General features: G+C 43.6%; 1 protein-coding gene and 1 long non-coding RNA gene across 4 annotated transcripts; one reads left to right on the forward strand and one right to left on the reverse strand.

The window, feature by feature from the left end:
- Window positions 1-482: 482 nt before the first annotated feature.
- Window positions 483-14,181, reverse strand: SET (SET nuclear proto-oncogene). Of its 3 annotated transcripts, none has more exons than XM_082208005.1 (8): window positions 13,922-14,181; window positions 5,767-5,824; window positions 4,548-4,690; window positions 3,734-3,837; window positions 3,483-3,596; window positions 2,007-2,177; window positions 1,816-1,906; window positions 483-1,366 (listed from the first exon to the last, which is right to left on the reverse strand). In XM_082208005.1, the coding sequence occupies exons 1-8, from the start codon at window positions 14,052-14,054 to the stop codon at window positions 1,359-1,361; spliced, it is 822 nt and encodes a 273-aa protein (XP_082064131.1). In that variant the 5' UTR covers window positions 14,055-14,181; the 3' UTR covers window positions 483-1,358. The 3 variants fall into 3 exon arrangements, with proteins under 3 accessions (XP_082064131.1, XP_082064129.1, XP_082064130.1); XM_082208003.1 differs by having other exon boundaries at window positions 1,760-1,906; XM_082208004.1 differs by lacking the exon at window positions 13,922-14,181 and adding an exon at window positions 7,642-7,929 and having other exon boundaries at window positions 1,760-1,906.
- LOC309523836 lies at window positions 8,126-27,090 on the forward strand. The gene is made up of 3 exons (XR_014215654.1): window positions 8,126-8,552; window positions 14,653-14,714; window positions 26,717-27,090. It is a non-coding gene; the product is annotated as an uncharacterized lncRNA (long non-coding RNA).
- Window positions 27,091-27,873: the final 783 nt, after the last annotated feature.

A 27,873-nucleotide genomic window follows, 5' to 3' on the forward strand; every position in this document is an offset into this window, starting at 1 on the left:
GTTTTGTAAAAAAAAATTGCGTGGAAAGGAAAATGTATGAACTTGAGATGTCAGAGGTTGAAGATTGGGAAAACGCTGTCTAGTAGATTGAGGGAACAGCTGCATATCATCCTGGTGTGAATACTTTTAATATTTTGTATAATCTTTATACAGTATACATAATTGACAGACGGAGAATTGGAAGTCCTTTCTATTTACCGGCACTTTGTTTTCTATTTTTCATTCTTCTACCCACTTTACTTTTAGTTTTTTGATGTCCTCTAATCATGCTTTCAAGAATTAAGTGTGCACGAGGGGCTTGTTTCACGAAAAGGAAAACTGCTATGTTGCTAATCATATAACTTACTTTTAAGAGTTTTCTTCCCATCAACGTAATATTGATTAGTCCTAATGGTACTAACTTCCATACTGAGAAAGCAAACTAAAGGGGTGGGGTCAAACATGTTTTTATTTCATTTTTCCAGTGAAGACTATTAGCCCCCTTGTGTACACATTAAGTTTTATTGTAACAAAGCAACTTGTACACTTTTGAACATTCAGAACTGAGCAACTTTCTTTTTCCAGTAAAACAAAATTCTTTTGAAAAAACAAAACAAAGAACAAAATTACAATAGAGAATGTGAAATCCAAATAAAGTCCTACAGGTTCTGCTGATTCTCCATCAAGTGGCAGGGCTCAACTGTAATTAAAAAAAAATCTCCTAAGTGTCATATTTTAAACTGCAAGGATGTTTATTGGGATTAAACATGCCAAAGGAGACGTATTGTTTTGTTCAAATGCCCCTTTAACCCACCCCAACATCTGAAACCCACCCTTGCTTACATTGTCTATAACCCCCTCCTTTTTAAGCTTTTTTTTAATTAAAAAACAAGAGTAGACAGATACATGTTGGTAAATGCTGTCCATATTCACATAGAGACACAGTGTAATCTCTGAGCCCAATATACAGAGAAAGGAGGAAAAAGCTAGATTCTATGCACTACTACACAGGGGCCTAGCACTCTTCAGCTTCCAGCAGAGTGAAGGGAGGAGAAGGTTCTTTCTTCCCCACAGAACACAGTGTGTTGATTTTATTAAAAGTTTTTGTTTTGTTTTGTTTAGAAAGAGGAAATGGGGAGGGTAACAAAATGAGTAAAGATTTCATTTCCACCAAATGCTGCTTGATATTTTCTGCAAAATTATTTGTGAACCATGGTGAAGAGGAGAGGAAAAAAAGACCTCAGGAGAACAAGGCGACTGAGCACGAAAAGGATTGGGGGGCGGGGATAGACAGCAACTTGCTCCCAGGGACTGGAGATGGGGGAAACAGGGAGGAAAGAGGGTGGTTGGAATCTGTCAGTGTTCAGTCATCTTCTCCTTCATCCTCCTGTTGAAAGAAATGCAACATTTAAACACACTGTTAAGTAATCACCATAAGAATCCAAATTTCATACCATCCATTCCCTCCCAACTTTTACTTTTCAGGAGAGGCTCTACCACACTCTTTTCTGCTCTACTTCTACATCACAAGGCAAAACTGCTATCCTGACGATGCTTGCTAAGGGGCCTGTTCTAATAAACACACTGAACAAGCTTCTGCTCCTGTACTGTTCAAAACACTGATCTTCCACATGAAGGGGAGATCCTTCAAATTACAGCTACTTAACCCAAGTCACTCAAGACTACGGCATGCAGAGAAGATGCCATGGCAAAGATGACTGGTTCTGCTCTTCCTAAGCCTATTTACAAGCCATTGCTAAATGGCAAGTGTCATTCCAACCTCTCCTTCTTCTCCCTCGTCATCATCTTCATCTTCTTCGCCCTCATCTTCGTCACCTTCCTCATCAATGTCCTCCAAGCCTTCTTCCTCCTCCTCATCATCGTCATCTTCCTCTCCCTCACCTTCTTCATCATCCATATCAGGAACCTTATTTGAAGAACAATTAAAATGTTAGCATGTTTATCTTAAATTACTCAACTCCCCCCCCCCCTAGAAGCATGATGCAAACTCATTTAAAGACTCTTACCAAGTAGTACTGTAATGGGTTCGGCCAGATGTCATCTTTAATGACCTCGCCTAGTTCATCAGCACCAGCATCAGAATGGTCAGTGAACCAGGTGAAGAAGCTCTCCGGTTCTTCATGCTGCCTCTTTCTGCTGGCCTTGTTTTGTGACTGACTTGAGCGCTTTGTCAGATCCTTACAAAAAAAAGGAAACAGAAACATCAAAACCTCCTTCTGAAAGTGAGTTTTTCCACTGAAAAGATACTCAGTTTAATTTAGGAGATTGCTAATCAGTCATCTTTATTCAGAAACTGAAGCAGGACCACTTACTGAACAGCAGCAGCAAACTGCTTTAGATATTCCCCACCAAATTCAGAGAAAACATAATTTAGGAGTTCAAGATTAAGGGCCCTCAGATGGTACAGATGAACTGCCCATTCTGAAGCAGTTCTACTTCCACAGCACTTTAACAGTCAAGGCTTCCTCATAGAGAACCCTGAGAACCGTAGTTTGTTAAGGATCTCCCAACTCTCAGCACCCTTAAGGGTTCTTTACATGGTGTAGCTGTGGTGCAACACTCTCACATGGCAGAGAATTCCAGATTGTCGAATGAAACAGACCTTTTCATCAGGAACATCCCACGGCTACAACTGTGCTTTTTCAGCAGGGCCACATCCCCTTGTGGACAACCTAGACACAGCAGGCCACATCCCAGCAACAGGTTTCTACAAACACACCTCCCTTTCCCTTCAGGCAAGCAAGTGGAATTATCATAGCTCAGGGAAACATCCCAGGCAAGAGGGGCCCAGATGTTCCTGACACCTGCCATGCTAAAGAAGCAGGTGAATAGGCCATTCCAGTTTCTTTTGTGTTATTTCTGGTTCTCTCCATTAAAGCATTGGCTGGATGGGATGGGGCGAGAGGAAAGATTCCAGCAGGTCTGCATCTAATATGAATCTTCAGACAATTTTAGGCCACAGAAGTAGAAGACATAACAACTGAATTACTAAAATCCGACTTCTAAGCCTCCTCAAGTATCTTTATGGAGTTGCTCAGAGCCAACCTGATTACATTCATGTTCAGATCCTCAGTCATGACACTGAATGGACGACCTTAGGTCAGTCACTCTCACAGCCTAACCTGTGCTCCCTGGAGGAAGAGCAGGATAAGGATGGAATAAATGAATAAACTAAAACAATTAGTTTTTAATATCTTTATATGCTTGTCCCTTTTCAATCTCCCAGCAGTACCATGCTGTTTTGCAAATTAACCAGATCCCTTCACACTACACAAAAGGGTTGTGCCCAATCAAGTTGTACTCACAGCAATCTCAGAAGCTCATAAATCCCATCCTCTGAAACACCAGATCACATAAAATCCATCAGATACAACCAGCACCGATGCAAGGAGGAAAGAGAGTCTGGAGAAGCCACTGCTAGTGTCTGGGATCAACTATCCCACAAAACCAACAGGGATTCAAAGAAATCTGCAGTTACATACCTTTCCAGATTTCCATTTGATTTCACTTGATTTTGATGATGGGTCCCCACTCTCATTCAGATGAAACTCTTTGGAGAGCATCTTGTTTTCAAAATATGGATTCTCATCAAAATACTGCAGTCAAGAGAATATAAGAATGTCAATACCACTACACGGCATAGATATTTCAAAGCACGGCCTCAGGGAGCACTAGGCTGTTCTCCCAGCCATCCGCAAACGTGGTAAGGAAGGTGCAGCACACCTTTACTTACAAAATCTATTCTGTAACCTGATTTGATGTCTTCAAACTCTGTCACTTCCACCCTGGTCAAATAATGCAGCGCTTCTTCATCTTCTTCTCCCAACAGTGCAGATACTAGCAGAGAATTACAAAGTTTCCATCACATGTGCGTTTTACATATTCATCAGCAGAAGCATCACCACCTTACAGAATTTTATTTCCTAACCTGCTCTGAAACATATATTGCTGCTGGGTTCTTCAACTTCATCCACATAATGGAAATCAACTAATATAAACTCAGTTCTAATAAATTATTTCTGACTTGTTTTTATAGAATGCTGAGGCCTGAAGCTAAGTGAAGTGGGCTGCATCTGACAACAAACCTCTCCCTGCCACAGTCCCCTCCCCACCAGGAACTTCTTCAGAGATTCCACTGATGGAAGCTGTGCTTCCACCTCAACTACACTGCTCAATATAGCCAAATAATACAAAGAAAGCCAATGTTTAGCAATCTGAATAAAATGTTTTGCATTAGAGAATATATCTGCATTGTTTTTCATAGACTCTCATCTTGTTGTTACTGTTATTATCTTTAGTTATATCTGCCTTTTTCCCAGTCCAGGACTCAAGGTGGCTTACAAAAACAGAACAAGCTAAAAACATAGAAAAGACAATTAATAAAATCTAAGTAAACACTGATAAAAATAGAAAAAGGTTCGTTAACAACACAGTCCAGAACAAAAAATATATATTGTTGGATAGGATATTCAGTATATCAAGTCACTTTGAGAAATCAGTACAAATTTATAAAATAAATATTTAGAATTTATAGCACTTTAATGTACCTTGTGGGTGGTTGACAAATGTTGTTACCCAAAAGTTCGGGATTTTGGCGATCAATTCTGACCTCTTCTGGAAGAATGGTTGGCGGAGTTTGTTGTACTTCTGTTCTACTTTCAAAATTTCCTCACTTGCCTGTTCATTCAGTCTATAGCAAAGACAATACAGAACCTCGTGTTACGTACCGTCCTCCTTACAAATGCTTCGGGTAATGAGCTCCACTAACCCAGAAGTAGATGCCCCTAGTTGCAAACTTTACCCTGGGATGTGAGCAGTCATGCGCCGACGGCGCAGCACCAGCAGCGGGAGACCCCATTAGCGAAAGCGTGCCTCATGTTAAGAATAGACCTCCAGAACGAATTTAAGTTTGTAACCAGAGCGACCACTATATCTGAATGATGATGAATTCAGTCCTAATTGTAGAGCAGTAAACATTCTCAAGTGGCATTAATTGAGTCAAATACACCCTATTACCATATTGCACAGCATCTCCCATATATAGATCTCAGTTTTAACTCTGGTTCATAGATGTGGTTGGACTACAACTCCCATCATTCCTAGCCATCACGGCCTGTGATCAAGGATGATATGAATTGTAGTTCATTAATATCTGGGGACCAAAGGTTCAGAAAGGCCACTAGCTCAGAAAACTCGTTTGCCCCACATGTGATTGCTGACAGTAGGTATGCACGCAAGGAATGAAAAATTAAACAAATCAACATTCATTCATTTTTCAACCCCTATGAACCAGGTGCATTGTTTCACACTTAAGAAATACCATGAATAGTCTTTGTAAAATCCACAGAAAGGAGGAGCAATAATGTATGTAATTTGCAGGTTACATCTTTGGCTGCTGGGGTGAGTGGGGGGCTTGATTTCCTTCCCCTTCCACACCCATAGCTAGCATCTTAATAAGCAGCATTGACTCACATCACTTATGAAAATCTCTGTCCAAAATATACGAACTTCTTACTGCTACCAGCAGTTTCCTTTTCAACTTTTGTATTTAATAGATGAAATCCAAATAAGCACAGCTCATGTTTTCAAGTTTCGAAGTACATTCCAGCTGCCTTATATTATAACTCTTTATAAGCAAATTACTAAATAGCAGACAAAAAGCTTTTATCAGCTATGTTGTTTGGTAAACCTACATTATTATATAACGTAAGCATTGAGATGCTTGTTAATGTATTCTGAATAAACATATAACACCATCTGGGTTACCTGTCTATTTCATTCTGTACTTCATCAATATGTTCAATTGCTTCCTGCTGCTCTTTGTCTGGAAAAAAAATGTGCCTCAAGTCAGATTCTAATTAGCAACACAATAAACACATGTAATGCTTGTTCTCAATATTGTAGATGGAATTTTGATCTATATTGTTTCTCGATCTGCTTTGCTTTTGACTGGGTATACATTTGCACATGCTTTCTCCCACATACACTGAACATGCATTTTAACAAGAAAACATTCCATTTCCGTTCTTAGGCTCCAAACCTATGTACACTTACATAGGAAGTTGAGAATATGGTTTTAAAAATAAACAAATCAGACAAACCTATTCCTAAGTATAAATTCACACAGTACTGTGCTGAAAGAATTTGATCCAAAATCTGAGCCCCACTTTATATAGAGCCACAAGTTGTTGAACTAATCAACCCATCAGTTTCATTTAACTGAAAAAGCTATGTAATAAAGAGCACACCTGAGAACACATTAATTTCCTGGATCAGAATTTTTAAGGCAATAAAAAACCGCTGTTGAACAAGTGAACACTAAAGAAACAATGCTTATTGTCTAGTGTGCTTTCAGACAGCTGAAAGAGTGGGAAGCAGCCTATTTAAAAACCCAGAAGGCGGGATTCCACGGACCTCTTAGTCTAGCCTGCATTATTTGGAGACAAATGGGCTTTCCAAAACCTGGGATGAGGGGAACCCCCTCCTCCCCTTGGCATAAGGAAGCCTGCTATTCCAGGCCCCTTTCTTTGGGAACATGGCACAATGAATTCTGCACGACATGCTCTATGTGCAGCGTGGCTTGCTGGCGTGCAGCTGCAGGCAATGAAAGCAGAATCACCTTAAAACTCATCCCAGCAAGAAAATCTTTTTTTTAAAAAAAAAAGGCGGCTACAGACGGCGGTAGAAGCAACACGTGCGCAGAGTAACGGACGCTGGGCACTCTTTTGAGGGTTGGTCCCTGCCAGACAATTGTGGGTTTCCTTTTTACAAGCAGCATCGTTTAAAGGGTGGAGAGTGCCCCGTTTCTCTCAAATACAATGAAAACAAGAATTCATCTTTTAAAGAAATCTGCCGTTGGGCATCTGTAGGTGCGTATACACATATACAGTATAAATGATTTGGGGGCGGAGATCAAGCCACGAGTTTCGGGTTTGATCTGAGCCGCCGAAGCCATGGCACAGCTGCACGTGGTGGGAAGTTGCGACCCCTCAAACTGCAGGAGGGAAGCCGCCGCTTTGTAGTAAAAAAGACACCCACAAAACGCGCCCCTCTCCTCCTCTGCCTCCAAAGTACAAAACCTTCTTCCGAGCTGCTGCAAGGCAAAAGCCATGCGTTGCAGGGAAGGCAATCATGGCGGCAAGCAAAAGCGGGGGGCGGGAAAGAAAGAAAGCACGGTTGGAGTGCGGCCGGGGAGGATATATTCCCTTTATGCGAGGAAGCGATATAAAAGGGATCGGAAGCGAAGAGCGAGGCCTTCTGCTGCTGTTGCCGCCGCCAGAGAGGCGGGAAGAAGAAAGCAGCCAAGGGCGCAAGGAGAGTGAGCGGGCGAGAGCGCGCCGCGCGGGAGACAAAAGGGGCGCTTTAACATGGCCTCCCTCCCTCGCTTGGACTCAGCCGCCGCCGCGGCCTGCACATCCGGCCCACACGAGCGAGGCCCCCCTGCGCTCGAAGGCGCGCTTCCCTTCCCGCCTCCGGTGGCGGCCGCTGCTGCTGCTGCTGCTGGAGAAGATGGCGGCTGCGGAGGGGGCAAAGGAGAAGAGCCTCGGCGTGTACATCTCTTTCCTCCCACCTCCGGGTCCCGCCCGCCATTCCCGCGCGCCACACAAGACCCCCTTTCGCCCCCGTCTCCGGCACCCGCACCTGAGATCTCGTCGGCCCCGTCGTGGTTGGAGTTGAGCTCCTTCTTGCTGACTTTGGCCGGCGGCGCCGACATGTTGGGAGCGAGAAGAGGCGGGGAAAGAGAGGGGAGAGACAGGCAGGCAAGGACTGAGAGAGCAGAGCAGCAGCGCAGCCTCGCCTCAGACCGGGCTTAGCTGGAGCTGCCTCTGCTCCTCCTCCTTCTCCTGGGTCTTCCTATGCGTGGGAGAAGACGGGGTGGCGGCAGAGCCTGGGCTCCCCTCACGCTATCTCCACACAGCGAGAGCCTCCGCCTCCTCCTCCTCTGCCGCCTCCTCCTGGTTCTGGCGAGGGGAAAGCGAGTTGCGCGCAGGCGCGCAGATTGGTTTTTATCTCTCCTTTCCCGCGGCCGCCACCAGAGGGATAGTAGAATCGAAATACGCATGCGCACTGGGGACTTTTTCTTCCTCCCGCCCCCTCGCTTACTCCTGTGCGCGTGTGTGAGTGGCCGCGCAAGCGCAGACGCGTCCCTGCGCCTAGAGAACGCGGGTGAGCCAAAGGCACATGCGCAGAAGCTCCAATGTTGCTTTTCCCCCAACGGGTGCGAGAAAACCGAGCTTACTGGGCAGGCGCCTTTACTCTTCTCCCCACCTCCATCATAGAAAAGAACGTAAGGATGTAGCTCCCTCCTCCCTATCAGGTAGCGAGAGAATTCTCTTGCGCAAGCGCATACGCTCTCTGTGCATGGGACGTACAGAGGATAACTGCCCACGGAGGGGCTACGGATAGCAGGAGAGGGATGACAAAGCGCAGGCGCAGAAATACCCTCCTCTATAGGCACAGGTTTTAAAAGATGGGCAACAACTTAAACGCAGGGGCGGATGTGTCGGCTTTAATCCCGCCTCCTCTTCGGATGCTGCTTGGTCGCCATGGATGTGCGTCTATAAGTTAATATTTGCATATGTATAAATAGGAGTGGGCGCGGCCTTGAATGGAGATATGTTGGAGAAGCAAAAATAGAACGGTGGTCCCTGCGCATGCACAGACATGTCACATAAAATTTTTATTTTTCTAAGCACTGACTGGCGCCCAGAAGAAAGCCATGCGCTCTCCAAGGAATTTTCCTAGCAGTGTAATAATATAGGCTATATTGCAACTACTTTTTTGTTTGCCTTCCCCACCTTATACTGAAATCCTGCCTTTTCTCCCAGAAGCTCAACTTTTTATTTATTTAAAAGCATGTTAACAGGGTTGCCATAGCTCCAAAAGTGAACTAAATAAATATAATGCTTAACATTTCAAAAATCTCTTAAGTGGCATACTATGAAACAAAATAATACATCCTGGAAATGAAAACACTGCCTAAAACCAATAAATCAATAAATATACAACTTGTTTTAAGAAATCTCTAAAGTGGTGTACAGTCTAAACAAGCTGTTATTAAAATAAAAAAACCCCTAAAACCTAATATACAGTAATACTTTTTTTAAAAAGTATATCTTTATCGATTTAAAATGTTACGGAAGGGGGGGGCATGTCTTCTTCACTACAATATATTTGCTCAATTTCTCTAGGACTCCATCACCCCTCCCCTGTCCTCCATAATCTCTCAAGTAATCCAGTCAAAATCACTCTGCCAAACCCTTCCTCCAGGCGATGCCAGGTGACAGACTATGCAAACATGGACCATTGCCTTCTCAGGATGTGCTTATCTGCGCATATCTCCAGCTCTCTGCATATTCACCCCTCCCTCCTCCATATGTTAATCTGTGTAACCCAACCTCTTCTTAATGTATTCATGATGTAACTGGGATGTATTTTGCACTGTATTCTGGGATATGGAGGGAAATTTCAAAAGTTCATGTCACCCCTTTCTCACTGTTCAATCTCGCCTTGAACCTGTTGCGCAATAAACTTGGACCTTCTGCAGTTTGCTCCTGTGTCCGGCTGAGCTCATTTTCTTCCGCAGGGACCCACGGACTTAGTCCGATGAGCTGGGTGGCAGAGTAACCCCGCACCCAGATTTTAGCCGTAACAAAAATAAATACATTTATGGGGAAACAGACAAATGAACAAATAAACAAACATACTGTAATCAAACAAACAAATAATGAAGAAATCAAACAAACAACCACAATATAAGAAACAACAAAATTAGTATAACAAACATCATTTATACTCCCGATACTGAAATTATAAAACTTATGAAGAAATTAAAAATGACTTCCAATTAATCTCACTGTACTTTATCTATCAATTACCTTATACCACACAGTTGCATATTTCTTATATAGTCTTTTATCTCCCTACTATCTTATATTTATACAATACAAGGATCAGTCTAGTTCTGCCAAGATGTTTCCTTTTATACCATAGTTTTTAAAGTATTCTTTAAAGATTCTCCACTCCTTGTAGACTTTTTGTTTTGGTTGGCCTCTTATCCTTCCTGTCACCTTCGCTAGCTGCAGATATTCTACCATTAGGTTTTGCCAGTCTGCCGTATTGGGTATTGTTGTATTTTTCCAATTTCTTGCTACTAAAATTCTGGCTGCCGTTATGCCGTACATTAACAATGTTCTTTTTGATTTCCCTATTTCTTTTGGCAGGATGCTTAATAAAAATATTTCTGGCCTTTTTATAGTTTTATAGTTTTTAAAGTTCTTCAGATATATTATTCCAAAATACACAAATGTCTGTACACTTAAACCACATATGCAAATAAAACCCAATTTCTCTGTTACATCTCCAAAGTATAGGTGATCTATTCTTATACATTTTAGCAAGTTTTTCTGGAGTTTGGTGCCATCTGTACATCATCTTCATTGTGCTTTCCCTGAGGTTATAACAGGCCATGAATTTTGTGTCTTCCTGTCATAATTTTTCCCATTGTTCCATGTAACTCAGATCTTGTGCCCATCTCACCATTACGGTTTTCACTTGTTCTTCCTTTACTTCCCATTCTAATAGGAGGTCGTATACCCGCGATATATATTTTCCTTTGTATCAATTCTTTTTCAAATTTTGATGTTTCTTTTGCAAGTCCTGCTTTCTTATCAATGATTAATCTTTGATGTATTTGAAAATATTGCAGCCAATCTGTTAAATGCCCCTTAATTTCTTCATATTTTTTCACTGTAGGCTCCTCCTGTCATCCTTCTAATAATAATTGGTATGTGGCCCATTCCCTTTCCATATTCTTTTTCTTAACTGCCTGCGCTTCTTTAGGTGAGGTCCACAGGGGGATCCGTGCCCGTCTTGGCTGATTAGGGAGTGTCCAGATGTTGTGCGGACCCCCCTGGTTGAAATTATCAATTTGTCCCTTGACACAGGGACATTCCCAGGGGAACTGAAGGAAGCAGTGGTGCGTCCACTCTTAAAGAAAACTTCATTAGATCCCTTAGACCTATCCAATTACCGCCCAGTTTCAAATCTTCCATACCTGGGTAAGGTAATTGAGAGAGCGGTTGCTGAACAGCTTGGTAGGTTTCTGAAAGAAACATCGGCATTAGATCCATTTCAGTCCGGTTTCCGTCCTGGTTTTGGGACGGAGACGGCTCTGGTTGCCCTAACAGATGATATCCGTAGACAACTGGATCGAGGCGGGTCAGGACTGCTGATCCTTTTAGATTTGTCAGCAGCCTTTGACATGGTCGATCATGATCTTCTGGACGATCGCCTTGCAGACGTGGGAATACAGGGCATAGCCCGTAATTGGTTGTGCTCTTATATTTCTGGTCGGGGACAGAGGGTGGCACTAGGGAGGGAAATGTCGTCACGCCACTCCTTGGTGTGTGGAGTGCCGCAGGGCGCAATTCTCTCCCCAATGCTTTTTAACATCTTTATGCGCCCCCTTGCCCAGATTATCCGGAGCTTTGGGCTGGGCTGTCATCAATATGCTGATGACACTCAGCTCTATCTGCTGATGGATGGCCACACCAACTCGGCCCCTTACACACTGACCAGATGCTTGGAAGCTGTGGCTGGATGGTTTCGTGGGAGCCGATTGAAACTAAATCATTCGAAGACCCTCGGCCCAGCCACAGGCGGCGGCTGCTTCTGCCTCCATCCTCCTCCGGGCAAGCAGCGTTGTTTGCGCGGCAGCGCCAGCGGCAACTCGCAGGTTAGGGGTTGGGGGGGCGCAAATTACTTGCCTTGCCCCGGGTTAGGGGGCGCAAATTACTTGCGTTGCCCCGGGTGCTGACAACTCACGCTACGCCGCTGCCAACTCCCTTCTCTTGCGGGGGCCCAATTAGTGCCATTGCCTTCCGTTAAGAGTTTGGGTGTAATCCTTGACGCCTCCCTTTCCATGGAGGCGCAAGTCACAGCAACAGCCAAGGCGACATTTTTCCACCTTCGCCGCATCAAGCAGTTGGTCCCTTACCTTTCCCGCCCCGACCTGGCCACAGTGATCCATGCGACAGTCATCTCCAGGCTTGACTACTGTAATTCGCTCTACACGGGGCTGCCCTTGAAGCTGTCCCAGAAACTCCAGCGGGTACAGAATGCTGCAGCGAGGCTCCTCACGGGGTCTCTGCCATGGGAGCATATTCATTCAGTTCTTTTCAAGCTGCACTGGCTCCCGGTGGAGTACAGGGTCAGATTTAAGGTGCTGCTTTTGACCTTTAAAGCCCTTCACGGCCTAGGACCCTCGTACCTACGAGACCGCCTCGCCTGGCATGCCCCACGGAGAGCCTCAAGGTCCATAAATAACAACACCCTAGTGGTCCCAGGCCCTAAGGAAGTTAGATTGGCTTCAACCAGAGCCAGGGCCTTTTCAGCACTGGCCCCAACTTGGTGGAACGCTCTGTCTCATGAGACCAGGGCCCTGCAGGATCTGATTTCTTTCTGCAGGGCCTGTAAGACAGAGTTGTTCCGCCTGGCCTTTGGATTGGAGCCAATTTGATTCCCTCCCCCCCTTTTCTTTTTTCTTTTCCTTCTCCTGCAATGAGGCTTCATTTTAATATTTTAATGTTCCATTATTTTAATGTATTTTATTTTTGTTTTTAAGTTGTAATCACTCATCTTGTTTTTATTATTGCTTGTAAGCCGCTCTGAGCCCGGCCTTGGCTGGGGAGGGCGGGGTATAAATAAAAAAAAATTATTATTATTATTATTATTATTATTATTATTATTATTATAGTATTCCTTTATATTTTGTTCAGATCTTATATAATGATTTCCTTATTAGATGATTCAAGAAGCCCCTTTACCTTCTCATATATTAAATAGGCATGCCACCCATACTGATTATCATATCCCTCCAAATATAATACATCAAAGTCCCTTAATGTTATCCAATCTAATATACAGTAATACTTTTTTAAAAATCTAAAAGTACATGAAACAAATTCAGAGATTTCAAGCATGCAGAAACAGGCAGGGAAATCCTGAGGACAGCTTGTGCTAAATGTTTTGCAAATTGGCATTTCCCAGCCTGTGGGTCACAACCTGCAAGTGGGTTGCAAATCCTTTGCAAGTGGTCATGGGCTTTACAATTTATGCTTTGATTCCTCATGTACAGTAATTGTAAAACTTGCAGTTAAAGTGCACGAAACTGATGGCAGCCAAATCCATGTGACCATAAATCAATGAATCACCATGCCAGGATGATTTAGACTTGAGAAACACTATTATAATTGTTATGAGAATTATAAGGTCTAAGATATAAAATAAATGTTCATAAATGTACCAGGCAAACACATACATAAGTATATATACCACATGTCTGAAACAGTATAGGAAAACAGTCCTAAAGCCATTTTGAGTCTTTCAGTGACTTCAAATATTCCTCTGCAGTTTGGATGGAAATAGGAAAAGCCTCCCCATTGTCTCTGTGCTCACAAATCATGCCTTAAGGGCACATTTGTGTATGAATAGGGTGAGCCTGTGACCAGGACTCAGGAATTAAATATTTATCATCACAAAAGAATGGCCAGGCTGTCCAGGTAAACCCATTAACAGGTATCCTGGCAGATAGGATTTCTGCTGTAAACTGCCTCCTGTGATGTATGTATGATGTTTTGGGGGGTGGTCTTGAGCTACAGGGTGGGCAATTTCAAAAGTCTATGTAAGGGTTTGTACACCATTGTTCAGGGTTCTCCCTCCTGCATGTGGTGAGTGGGGACCCTGTTGCAACTCTTTAATAAAGATCAGGCTTAGTAGCCACTTTGCTTCTCAATATACTCTGGTTGGCCTCTGTTATTTTCTCCTAAGGACTTTATATGGGCTCTAGGATACCCCATAAGGGAAAATTAGCATTTTTTTCTTATAACAATAACAATGTAATAAAAATATTGCTTCTTACCCCTAAATTTCACTCTTGAGCAGTGATGAGTAGCAAGATCTCTTTCATATCCTTCAGATATATGAAAGAATGCCTCTTTCCATACCAATCCGGGAACTGAGATTTGCAAAACAGGCCCTAGTTGCAGTTCCATCTTCTGCTGAAGTTCAATGCATGGGCACTCCTGGGAGGGCCTTCTTAGTGGTAGTTCCACACTTATGGGATGTTTCCTTTGCCATTTGCTTTTTCTTTAAAAACCAGCAGCCTCTTATCCAGCATTGCTAATAGTAAAATAAATAACAACAAAATCAGTACAGTTTTGAATACAGTGGTTAAAATCCATGCAGTTTAGACAGGTTCAGTCCACTATCTTGATTCAAAACAGCATCCAGTTGTATCTAAATATAGACCAAGAAAACCCTGCTATTTGATCTCAAGAATCATCATGCAAAAGTTTTGTTAAAATCATTGCAGTTTTGGAATATTTAGTCTTGATTCAAAATGGCACCCAGTTGTATCCAAACATAGACATAAAACTGCCCTTTGATCTTAGGAGCCATCATATAAAATATGCTTATGGTATGTTACATCTAAATCTGATATCTAAAATCACTTTCTCAAGTATCATCAAAATGTGTGGTGTAGTGCTTCAAGTGTTGGACTGGGACCTTGGGAGACCAGGGTTCAAATTTCTACTCAGCCATGAAGTTCACTGGATCATTGACTATATCTCTGCCTCACCTGTCTCACAGGGTTGTGGTGAGGATGAGGAAATGAGAAGTGTGCATGCTACCATGAGCTCCTTGGAGGAAAGGTAGGGTATTAAATGGCAAACAAATAATAAAAAATAAATATTATATAAATCCAACCCCCCAAGCAAACAAAGGAAAGAGTGTCAGATAAACCAATCCTCAACACAGACCCCTTTCTTACTTGGTGTAGCAAAAGTCTGCATAAATAGAAAAATCTTCACTAACCCCAAACGGGCACAGAAGAATAGCTGTTTGAACCTCAAGGAGCAAAGTATTGCAGAATGTGCACAGCCAACTGAATGCAATTTTTTCCATTTCATTTTATTTAACAAAATGTAAATACTGATTAATTGTAGTAAAACCTCTTAAGTGGTGTATTAAAAATATAAAAATGATCAATTAAAACAGCTAAAAAAATAAAAAACTTAAGGTTAATTAAAAGGCTGCAGTCTATGTTAGACCTACTCAGAGTAGACCAATTGAATTTAATGGGCATGACTAAAGTAGGTCCATTAATTTAAGCAGGTTTACTCTTAAGTGAAAAAAACCATAAAACTAGCAACCCAACAGTGAAGGTGAAAAACATTTATTTTGTATATTAACAGCAAGCATTTTAAGATTGTTTTACAATTGTCTTTCATGGTCATTTTTGTAAGTAATACAGGTGTTGTAACAGTGATGGTGTCCTCATCACTACAGAGGAAGCTCGCCAATCATTTACCTCAGGTTGGGCCTAAAATAGCTCCCTCAATGCTAACTGTGACCGGGAACTTTTGGATAAACAGGGTTACAATTTACTTAAAAGTAGGATAAAGACAGGGATTTCAGCATAAAGTACAGTGGTGCCTCGGGTTAAGAACTTAATTCGTTCTGGTGGTCCGTTCTTAACCTGAAACTGTTCTTAACCTGAAGCACCACTTTAGCTAATGGGGCCTCCTGCTGCTGCTGTGCTGCCGCCACACAATTTCTATTCTCATCCTGAGGCAAAGTTCTTAACCCAAGGTACTGTTTCTGGGTTAGTGGAGTCTGTAACCTGAAGCGTCTGTAACCTGAAGTGTCTGTAAACCCGAGGTACCACTGTAATTAATGAAATACTAATATTAGTGATAGTGAGCCAAGTAGCTGAGGTAGAATGTGAAGTGGCAGAGGTTCACAAAATGGCCACCAATTTGAAAAACAAGTTGGAAACTACTAACAGGAAATAAAATAAGGGAGGAAGAGAGATGTACACAAGGAAATCACCCTGTTTCCCCAGGTGTGATAAGGAAAACAATATTAAAAAAAATAAATATTTTTTAAATAACCAGTCACATGATGGCTGATAGCCATGCATGCATGATGGCTGATAGCCGGCTGTCTGAAAATGGATAGGTGCAATGTCTTGCTGGACTTTAGCAGGGAAAACTGAGGGCGACTGAATTGAAAGCTCTACAATGGCTGTTTTTAATCTAGCCGAGACCAACAGACCAAATAGACCAAATAGAGCTTGTGACACAAATTTTAAGGTGCACACATAGCGGACACATGCTCCACAGAAAACCAATCCTTCACCCTTCAAAAAAAAAAAAAAAATCCCTGAAAATAAAATCACTTTCGGGTTCCCAGGGCAATTCTGAAGCTCATCTTGACTCTCTTCATGTCCCCAAAGATGTTCTTTTTAAAAAAATTATATTTATTGAAAGTTTAAAATTACAGAAAAAAGAGATTAAACAATACAAGTCAATACATATAAAAAAGAAAAAGAAAAAAAAGAACAAAACACAGAATACATCAAGGCCAAAAACAAAAGCAAAAAAAATTAAAAATAGATCCAATATTTCCATATCTTTGTCTTTCATTAACTTGTTTCATCGACCTCCTCACACCTCCCTTTTTTGTATTCTAGTTATTAATTATTTCAGCAAATCCTTTCCATCTTTCACTATTTTCTGTCATTTAATTGTCTTGATTTATTTTAACCTTATCTTACCATAAAAAACCCTAAAACTTAAAACTTATTTGTACATAACTCCTTTTAACATTTCTACTAAAGCCATATAGTTTCATTCCAACATTTTTCTAACACTCATAAATTTTACAATATTTCTCTAAATAAATTTTAAAACTTTCTTCCAATCTTCATCCACCGTCTCTTCACCCTGGTCTCGGGTTCTGTCAGTCTTTTCTATCCATTCCATCTAGTCCATTAACCTGGTGATCTCCTGTCCGAGGCTCTTAACTCTTTTCCATGTCCCTTCTGCAGATCTTCTTCATATTTATACCTACACTTTACTTTGTCTTCTGCTGATCTTGTTCTTAATTTCCTTCCTTTGTCACTGAGGAGTAGATCTCGGGAAGACTCCAAACTAACAATGTCTTTATCCCTTCTCGACAGGTCAGCCCATTCTCCATAGACAGGGCCAAAATCCAAAAAATATTTCAAAACATGTTTCAAAGTCCCTCCAAAGTTAAAGGCCCTCGCCACTCCAATCTCCCCCTGGCCCAAAACCAGATCCCAAAGGCCAGAGCATCCCTGCATAAGGGGATCTTTCCAACTTTCCTTCTCCAACCCAAGCAGGACTCCATCTCTCCAGATCTGGCTTTCTCCAGATTCGGTCTTCAAAAGCAACAGCTTATGCTCATACAAGGCCGAGGCTCTCTCCACTTGTATTACTTGAGGTTCAACAACAACCTCCTCCTTTGTCTTCTCCAAAGCTTGCCATGTCAAAGCAGATTCCTGGGTTGGTTCCTGAGTAGTTTCTTTACAAGTATTCACTTTTTGTCCCAAATCAATCCTTTTTTGTTCAAAATTGTCAATGCTAGTAGTCATCGCATCCATCTTCTCATGAAGCTGTTCTAATAAGGCACTTGTTTTGCAAAAAGCAATCACTAAGGCTTCTTATGTCCACATTCTTGTTCAAGGTCAATGTCTAATTCTCACGGTCTTTAATCTCTACAGCTGGAGAATTCCCCAGCTCCACTCCTGCAACAGTTCCAAGAGCTCCCTCTAGGGGAAACAGTTTCTATTTGTATCCGTCTTTTTAAAAGCAGGTCCAGCAACAAAGTTAACAAAGTTAATTTCGATTTTCAGATATTTTGCTCCTTTCAAGTGCAAAAGGAAACATTGGAATCAATATGTTTCTCTTGTTTAACTATCTGTCAACATACGTTTTATTCACAGTCAATGAACTTTCCCAATACGTCACTCCCTGGCAGCCCGTTCCCAGGTTCAAAACGGTGGTAATTTATCTTTCTTCACTCTCTCTCCTGCAGACTTAAACAATCTAAACTTTCCCCCTCTTCTCCTGCTTCCAAGGGGGGTTTAGTAATTTTAGCCGATGGAGATTTAATCCTTTACAAAAGACTTTCCAGACTTTAGCTTGCAATGTCTTTGCTTCAATCTATTTACAAAAGCGGAAGGCGGACTTCCTCTTTGGAACCTTCCCGCTTCGGTGCCAAATTAAAGATGTTTAGTAATCCAATTTTCCATTCTACTCACGGGTAGTTTTTTTAAGTCCAATTGTCCACAGGAAAAAGTCAGCGCTGTCCGGCAACAGCAATGTGGCTTCACTTCGTGAAAAAAGCAGTCGATTCGAAGCACCGCGCCGCTCACCCCACGTCGCTCTGGATCCCCGAAACCAGGTTTCCCCGTGAGTAGGGGAGGCGCAAAAGGTGCCAGCTGAATCCCACGTCCACAGTCTTCTTCCGCCTGTGGTTTTTAATAGGTCTCCGCCTCGCTGTGGCGGTCCAGACCCTGATTTCCACGAAGCAGATTCCTCCCGGTCAGAGGAAATCCGCCATTACCGGAGGCGCTAACCCGGAAGTCATGTCCCCAAAGATGTTCTGTGCCATAGAAGGAATTATCCTCCAAATACATAAAACATCTCTCATGAATAGGGGATGTCTGTAACAATAGACTAAAGAATTGAGGTATTACCATTTCCAAATAATGGCCTAGACTGTCTAGAATAAGGCCATCAGCAAGCACTATCAGGTGTCTTGACAGACAGGAGACAGGTCACACTGTCAGGCTCGGGAATTCTCCTCCCCACCCCTACCCCCATCCCTTGGCAGCAAGAAGTAGAGAAAACAAGGTAGAGAGCCTTTTTAATGAGTTTATTCATTCATAATAGCGAGAGACAAGAATGCAGTATGCCCTGATAATGATGTTGCTCCAACTGAGCTCCTCCTCCCTCCTCTCTAGCAACAGCATTTCCCCTTACAGTGGCCGCTCATGGCCAATTGTCTCTGAATCCTTTGTTCCTGTACAAATGCCAATTTCTGGGAGAAGGGGGTCAGAAATATTCTCCAGTGACAACGTGTCTCTTTCTGTTTGATGATTTTGGATTATCTTTGACTAAGGGGCTGGGCAATTTAAAAGTTGTTACAGAGGTACCTAGGTTCTCAGATGTCTCTGTTGATGAATGTTTTGGAACCCGAATGACGAAAACCTGGAAGTAAATGCTTCCGTTTTTGAACGTGCCTTGTAAGTCGAATGGCTTCCGCTGCATGTTTTTCAATTTTCACATTTGCAGCCAGCCGTTTGTGCCTCGGTTTTCGAATATTTCAGAACTCGAACAGTCTTCTGGAACAGATTATGTTCGAGAACCAAGGTACCACTGTACACACATCTGGGTCCTCACCTCCTTGCAAGGCGGGAAGAGGAACTCTTTTGCAATAGACTTTAAAGATCTGCTTTGCTTTGACTGCTTCCTGCCTCTACTCTTTCTTCTCTGTCCGATAATTAACTTAGGGGATACTGGGTCACTTGATGGGGAGTTAGGCTGTAAATACTAACCCCAAATTTTTATTATATCAAGCTGGATGCACTATTTCAGTAATGACATGCTGCGGGGGAGGGGGGGGACAACCAGTCCTCTACCAGTTATGCTTAAAAGGGAAAAACCCAAAATGCTGAAAGGGACAAACTCCCGCTTTCGGTATACACCGTAGCCTGAAAGTAACATCCTCTTCACCTGTTATCCTGGGGGCAATAGGTCCCTTCTGTTGTCTTAGGGTCAAGCCACACACTGCAATAGGCACACTTACTCCCCAAAAGTATGCTTAAATTTAATTCTTGGAGAAAAAACAGCTGTACAGTGGTACCTTGTGTTAAAGGCGCTTCAGGTTACAGACTCTTCAGGTTACAGACTCTACTAACCCAGAAATAGTACCTCAGGTTAAGAACTTTGCTTCAGGATGAGAACAGAAATCGCGCGGCGGCAGCAGGAGACCCCATTAGCATTAGGAGGTACCTTACGTTAAGAACAGTTTCAGGTTAAGAATGGACCTCCAGAACGAATTCAGTTCTTAACCCAAGGTACCACTGTACATTATTAAGTCACTGCTAGCTTGTCATCCTCAGTCGGTAAACCATATAGACTAGTGGTTCCCAATTCACTAAGTACTATGGACCTACTGTTTTTTAAAAGCCAAGCCATGGACCCCCTACTTTTGAACATTTAGATATCTCTGTAGTAGTTTTTGTTATGTGAATGGTGCCACAGACCCCCTTGGTGGGTTACGCAGACCCGCTGCAAACCAGTTGCGAACCACTTATATAGGCCAATAGGCTTTTTAAATCAAGATGCTAAAATATTTATAGCAATCTTTACTGCAAGGCTTAACACATTTATTTCTTCCTACATCACAACTGATCCAATCCCCAGGCTACTAAATGTCATCCGTGACAGCAAAAGCAAAAATTTACCACTAGTAGTCATATTGCTTGATGCATGTAAAACTGCCAAAACGAGTCAACTGGCAGTTCCTTTAAGTGTTGATGTAAAAAATGAGCATGGGACAGTATTTCATGGCTTCTATCATGAGATTATACAAAAACTCATATGCTCAAGTCAGGATGAGTGGCATAGATTCTAAAGCTTTCTCCACTGCAAGGGGAGTAGTTGCAACATGGATAGCATCTATCGCCCATCTTGTTGAACCATTCCAGTGCCGGATTTACGTATAAGCTAAACAGGCTATAGCAGGGGTCAGCAAGGTTTATCTTGCCTGGGCTGGATCAGTCCAGTGGATATCCCTCCATGGGCTGGATTGCACCTGAGCCTTCAATTTTCAGCGTCTGTGTCTGCGCAGATGCAATTTTCAGCGCTGCAGAAGTGAGTCCCCACGCTGCACTGTGGCAGTTTAGCGCAGCACGTGAGCAGGCAACTCGATTAGGGCAGCTCATGGGTCGGTCAAACAACCTCTGTGGGCCGCTTCCGGCCCATGGGCCTTAGGTTGCTGACCCCTGAGCTATAGCTTAAGTCTCACTGTCTTGGGGCCCCAAAAAAATTTAAAGGAAAAAAAACCTGGATGTACATTTCCAAAATATAAGATAAAAAACAAATAAAATAAAACTGTTAAGTTGTGGGTGAACATATCAAACGACACAGCGATTCTTCAAACATCTCTTGTTTATTCACAGGTCAGAAAAAAACTGAACTGAACTGAAGGGTTCAGCCAGCCTGCTTATATAGAGCTCCACTAGAACGCAACAGTAACCATTTTCTGTAACTATCCAATCACTGAACGTCACTTTCAATCCCTTATTTGCATATGTGGACCTGAGTGAAAACTATCTACAGTATTCCCCTGCTGGCCCAGGGTGAGAACTTTAGTACATAACAAAAACCTACATAAAGCAACAGTGTTTTGTGTTGTATAGGCTCCTGTGATATAAGGAATGGGCCCTGCCTGCTAGCCTGCTCCCTAAAATATCACTGGTTTGCTCATTTCTATATATAGTGGTACCTTGGTTCTCAAACTTAATCCCTTCCAAAAGTCTAGTCCAAAACCAAAGCGTTCCAAAACCAAGGCGTGCTTTCCCACAGAAAGGAATGCAAAACGGATTAATCCATTCCAGACTTTTAAGAACAACCCCTCAAACAGCAATTTAACAATGAATGATGATAAAATTATACAATTGAATGGGTATTGGGTAGATGCATTCATTTAATTAGACCTGTTCAATAATTTTTTGATGTACAGGCATGTATAGTATTTGTATTATTTATGAATGTGACCTATTACTAGAAATACCGTCTTTTATACTCACTAAGTGTAACAGGGTACAAAGGTCTGCTGTCCCAATGAACAGTGTAGACTACAATGGTGATATTGATAGTATATTTAAAAAATGCATTGTATGAATTACAGTTGCATTGTACAGGTTATAACACTTAATTTCATATGAATAAAGCTATTTATCATTATGAGTCGTCTGCATCACGTATTTACACCTATCATTATTTAATGTTATAGCAAGTTTCTAGAGACTAGATGATTAGTCTTTGTAAATTGTGTTCCTAAAGGAACTTTTGTTCTTGCCCAATGCCAATGTGTTTGCAGTATTAAGTTTATGAATGAAAAATAATTTCAAGTTAGAGCTGAATAATTATTTAACTATGAATATACTTCTTCTTAATTGTATTTCAGTTCAACAATGACTTTAATAAAATACATCTTTTGTGATGTGCAAATGACTTGAGATACCTATGAGGTCCATCAATTACCATAGAGCATATATTCAACACACAAAAAATCCAGCGACAATTTGTTGTTGACAAAGAACAGCTGGACATATAAAGGGCCCCATTACCTTCAGTAGCTTAGGGCCACATCAAACTTAAATCCGGCCCTCCGCACTGCCTCACCTCCTCCTCCCAAGAAGTCCCAGGGCAGGTGAGTTTCTGACAGTGGGCAACTCCAGAGTTGTCTGGCTCCTTGCCCCAGCTTGGGTGGCAGTGCTTTGGGGGTGTCTGGTTGTCTCTGGACGTCAGGGGTCCTCAAGGAGGAAGATCTTTGTGGCTTCCCGAGGAGGGAAAGACAGTTTGGTAGGGCTAGAGCAGCCGCTTGGCTGGCGAGGGGGGCAAGAGGGGCATAAAGAATAACATTAATTGCCATCAATGGAGGCTACTATGAGGCCTGGGATTGCTACCATGGAGGGGCGAGGGAGGTATGGCGGTGGGGGCAGATGTTATAGGCGAAGGGGATCGAGATATGGATATGCTCGTACCCCTTCCAATCTGCGCCTCATCCCGAGGGACGAGGGTAGGGTGAGCAAGGATTACTCACCTCCGTCACTGGTGCTGTGCAATGCCAGGTCCATAGGCAATAAAACCGCCACCCTGTGAGATTTCTTTATCTCACAGGGGGTCGACCTGGCTTGTGTGATGGAGACCTGGGTGTGCGAAGGGGCAACAGTTACCTTACGAGAGATGGCGCCCCTGGGTTTCTCCGTCCTCCACCAGTCGCGGACTGTGGGCCGGGGGGAGGGGTGGCATTATTAATCCGGGAAGATTATTCTTTCAGGGCTCTACCATTGCCATCGATCCCCGGCATTGAATGTGTTGGCCTAGTGTGGGGCTCCGAGGAGAGCTTGGCTGTCTGGCTGGTGTACCAGCCACCTAGCGCACCAGCAGCCACTATGTCAGGCCTATTGGAGGCGGTGGCCAGCTGGGCCTTGGAGTTCCCTAACCTATTGGTATTGGGGGACTTTAACATCCATGCTGATGCCACTCCCTCCTCACAGGCTCTGGACCTGGTGTCTTCCATGGCAACACTAGAGCTCTCCCAGTTTGTTTCGGGCCCCACACATCAAGCAGGCCACACGCTGGATTTGATCTTTGGCGTAGGTATAGATGTGATCATGTCTCCTTCGATGAAGGTGCCATGGTCTGATCACTACGCTCTGAAAGCCAGGATTGACTTTCCACCCCCACCCTGCTTAGGTGGCGAGCCGATTTGGGCTCGCCCGCAGAGGCTGATGGACCCTGACAGATTCCACCAAGCCTTGCGGGACCATGCTCCCCCTGGCGACTCATTGACTGAGCTTGTTGAGGGCTGGAATACCCAGCTCCTGGCAGCCATCGATGAGATCGCACCTAAGCGCCTTCTGCGACCCCGCAGAAACCAGGTTCCCTGGTTTACCGAGGAGCTCCGGAAAATGAAGCGGGACCTCAGACGGCTAGAGCGAGTATGGTGGGGTGCCCGTGACGGAGCCTCAAGAACATCTTATAGGGCTTTTATGAAAACCTACGAGATGGCGGTGAAGGCTGCTAAGAAGTCATACTTCTCGGCCTCCATTGCATCCGCTAGCTCTCGCCCAGCGCAATTATTTAGTATAAACAGGTCTTTAATGTCCCTTGAGGGACAGCCAAATTTAAATAACAATTTGACACACAGCTGTGAGGCATTTGCGAGCTTTTTTGCGGAGAAGGTCTTGTTGCTCCACCATGACCTCCCTGCCAATTTGGATACAATAAAGGAACTGGAGGCCCCTCGGCTGTCCTCGGGTCCAGTATTGGACCACTTCGACCGGATATCCCCAGCTGATGTGGACAGAATCCTCCGAGCTAGAAAGCCCACCACCTGTCCTCTCGACCCGTGCCCGTCTTGGCTGATTAGAGCGTGTCCAGACGAGGTGCGGACCCTCCTGGGGATATCATCAATTTGTCCCTTGGCACGGGGACATTCCCAGGGGAACTGAAGGAGGCAGTGGTGCGCCCGCTCTTAAAGAAAACATCATTAGATCCTTTAGATCTATCCAATTATCGCCCGGTTTCGAATCTTCCGTTCCTGGGTAAGGTGATTGAGAGAGTGGTTGCTGAACAGCTTGGTGGGTTTCTGGATGAAACATCGGCTCTGGATCCATTCCAGCCTGGCCTTCGCGCTGGTCATGGGACCGAGACGGCTCTGGTTGCCCTAACAGATGATCTTCGTAGACAGCTGGATCAAGGCGGGTCGGGGCTGCTGATTCTTCTAGATCTGTCAGCAGCTTTCAACATGGTCGATCACGAACTTCTGGACCACCGCCTTGCCGACGTGGGGATCCAGGGCACAGTCCTTCAATGGATGCGCTCGTTTCTCTCTGGTCGGGGACAGAGGGTGGCACTTGGGGGGGAATTGTCATCGCGCCACTCCTTGGTGTGTGGAGTACATCAGGGTGCGATACTCTCCCCGATGCTTTTCAACATCTTTATGCGCCCTCTCGCCCAGCTTGTTCGGAGTTTTGGGCTGGGTTGCCATCAGTATGCCGATGACACCCAACTCTATCTGTTGATGGATGGCCATCCTGACTTGGCCCCAGACACACTGACCAGATGTTTGGAAGCTGTGGCTGGATGGCTACGTGGGAGCCGGTTGAAGCTAAATCCTTCGAAGACAGAGGACCTGTGGCTGGGACAGGACGATATGGGATTGGGGGGACAACTCCCATCTCTTGTGGGGGCGCAATTAGTGCCAGCACCGTCTGTTAAGAGTTTGGGTGTAATCTTTGACACCTCCCTTTCCATGGAGGCGCAGATTGCAGCTATAACAAAGGCGGCATTTTTCCATCTCCGCCAAGCTAAGCAGTTGGCTCCTTACCTCTCTCGCCCTGACCTAGCCACTGTGATCCACGTGACGGTCACCTCCAGACTGGATTATTGTAACTCGCTCTACGTGGGGCTGCCCTTGAGACTGACCCAGAAACTCCAGCGGGTGCAGAATGCTGCAGCGAGACTCCTTAAGAGGTCTTTGCTGCGAGATCACATTCACCCGGTGCTATACCAGCTGCACTGGCTCCCAGTGGAGTACAGGATCAGGTTTAAGGTGCTGGTTTTAACCTTTAAAGCCCTATACGGCCTAGGACCATCGCACCTACGGGACCGCCTCTCCTGGTATGCCCCAAAGAGAAACTTATGGTCTTCAAATAAAAACATCTTGAAGGTCCCAGGCCACAGAGAAGTTAGGCTGGCCTCAACTAGAGCCAGGGCTTTTTCAGCTGTGGCTCCGATCTGGTGGAACACTCTGCCACAAGAGACCAGGGCCCTGCGGGACTTGACATCTTTCCGCAGGGCCTGCAAGACAGAGCTGTTCCACCAGGCCTTTGGCCAGGGCACAGCCTGACTCCCTCCCTCGGCAATATTTGCGGAGCTCTGGCCCAATGGTTGTCAGTGGCTTGAATTAATTAATTTTATAATTAATGATTTTAGAGTGTTGTTTATGCTGTACTTTTGTACTGTTTTATTGTTGTTAGCCACCCTGAGCCCGGCTTCGGCTGGGGTGGGCGGGATATAAATAAAATTTATTATTATTATTATATTGCAGTCAGGGCTGGCAGGACTGAATGAGATGAATCTGAGGTCTGACTTGCTACAAGGCAGCCTCCTCTTGGCTGGCATTCTTTTCATTTTTTTCATTCTTTGCATTCTTTTCACATTTCATATCATAGCGTGAGATTAAGATATCATTATTGTGTGGTTGTGATTCGTGAAATCGTGATTCTGTGGCATTGTGGCACGAAATCATGGTATCATGCTTTCGTGATTGTGTATCACGACTGTGTGATATCACGAAATATGCAATCGTGATATATGGGAGAGTGTTATAGGAGAGGTACTGTATTGGCCCAAATATAAGATGCACCCACAAATAAGCTGCACCTTTAAAATTGAAGGCTAATTTGCGGGTGCGGCCCGCCTCCTGGTACTACTGCCCTGACCGGGGTGGGGGTGGGGGGGTGGCCGACGCTGGCGCTTGGTTCCGAGCACACTGCACACCCACCTCCCGTACTACCGCCTCCCAGCACGGCCTCCCCAAGGCGGGGCTGGCAGCCCCCACATCCCCCATTCAGGGCGGTAGTTTCGGGAGGCCGGCACATAGCACTTGGTTCTGAATATAAACTGCACTTAACTTTTCACGGCTGGAATTTGAAAAAAAACCTGAGGTTTATATTTGGGTCAATACGGTAATACCTCTGGTGGGGACACGTCATGCTCCTACTGGAGTAGTTTGTCAATTTTGGTCCTCACCCTGCACTCCGCTCTCACCTGTGGCTCCTAGAAGCTGTCAGCATGCTACAGCAGCCACATCTGTAAACCACTTTGGTTGGCTGGCTAAGCCAGGTGAGAGCAACTGATGGGTCTCTAATTCTCAGTGAGTTAGAGACCTCCCCTGCATGCAAAGACAGGCTCAGGCGGACTGAGCAGATGAGACCAATAACAGATCCAATGGTCAAGACAACAGTATTTGCATGTGCTGTTGAGGGAGAACAAAATGCATTGCCTTTAGTTTAATTGTTGACTTCCGTGGTTTGTTTCAGGGAACTTGTCGCAAAACTGAGAGCCCACCGTGATTTTTACAGCAGTTTGCCAGAATACAGCTGAAGCCACAGTTACACCGCGTAGAGCAATAGCCTTTGCTGGAATGACCATGAAGTTGTAGAAAGAGGAAATTTCTTCCCCTTCTTTCTTCTCTAGCATTGCTGCATTTTTTTATATTAAAGCTGCAATACTTGTATTAATGAAAGAACTAAGCAATTCTGGTAAAATGGCCAGATTAAAAATCAACGAATCCAAATTGGAATTTAATCTATATGGGTATTATTCCATCTGAACAGTCAATCATTCAAAAACAGATGAGCTGTAAAATCTGCCGCAAGGTAATAAAATATTTGGGAGTGCAAAAATCTCATCAGCTCAAAGAAAACAAACTTTACACCATTATTTTTTACAGGTATGATGGGATCTTAGATCTTGGAATGACCTACATTTATCATGGTCAGAATATATAGCTTCTGTAAATATGGCTATCCTTCCCCAATTTTTTTTTTTCCTCATGTGCTGCCAAGAATGATAACACCTAAGCAATCTGGCAGCACTCAATAAACACTCAATTAAAGTTTGGCAGTGCTCAATAAACTTCATACAGGAAGGGGGAAAGCGCAACTAGGCTCCAGAATTATGTATGGAAGTGGAGGGTTCGGAATCCCACACCTCCAAAGCATTACAAAGCATTTGATGTCATTCATCTATGGACGAAAGGGTAAACAATGGGTAGATATAGAAATTTCATATCCAATATATTGAGATTATCTTTTCTACCTCTTCACTCACTAAAAACCATACCATTATAAACCCTTTCCTCCTCACTACACTGAATGTTTGGAAAATATTTAAAAAATAGCCTCTTACAGTATCGCCCCTTTGCTTCCATCAATCCTTTTAAAAATAAGGCGAAAGCTTAGACTGGAATGGTTGGAACAGGTGGACTTTAGAGACTAAGAGACTTTTATGAAAATGGTATTTCTCTACAAAAAGAACTATTCATAGCTAACATACCAAACCTTAAATGGTCATGGTACCATTTAAACCAGCTGTTAAAATGCTTGTTAAACCCACATACCAAATAAAAAATGGATGGCTTTTGTAGTCCAAGTGACTGTTGAAACTTTTTAAGAGTGCTGTCTTCAAAGAAATA

The sequence above is a fragment of the Podarcis vaucheri genome (genome assembly GCF_965113315.1).
Source record: "Podarcis vaucheri genome assembly, chromosome: Z".
Taxonomy (NCBI): domain Eukaryota; kingdom Metazoa; phylum Chordata; class Lepidosauria; order Squamata; family Lacertidae; genus Podarcis; species Podarcis vaucheri.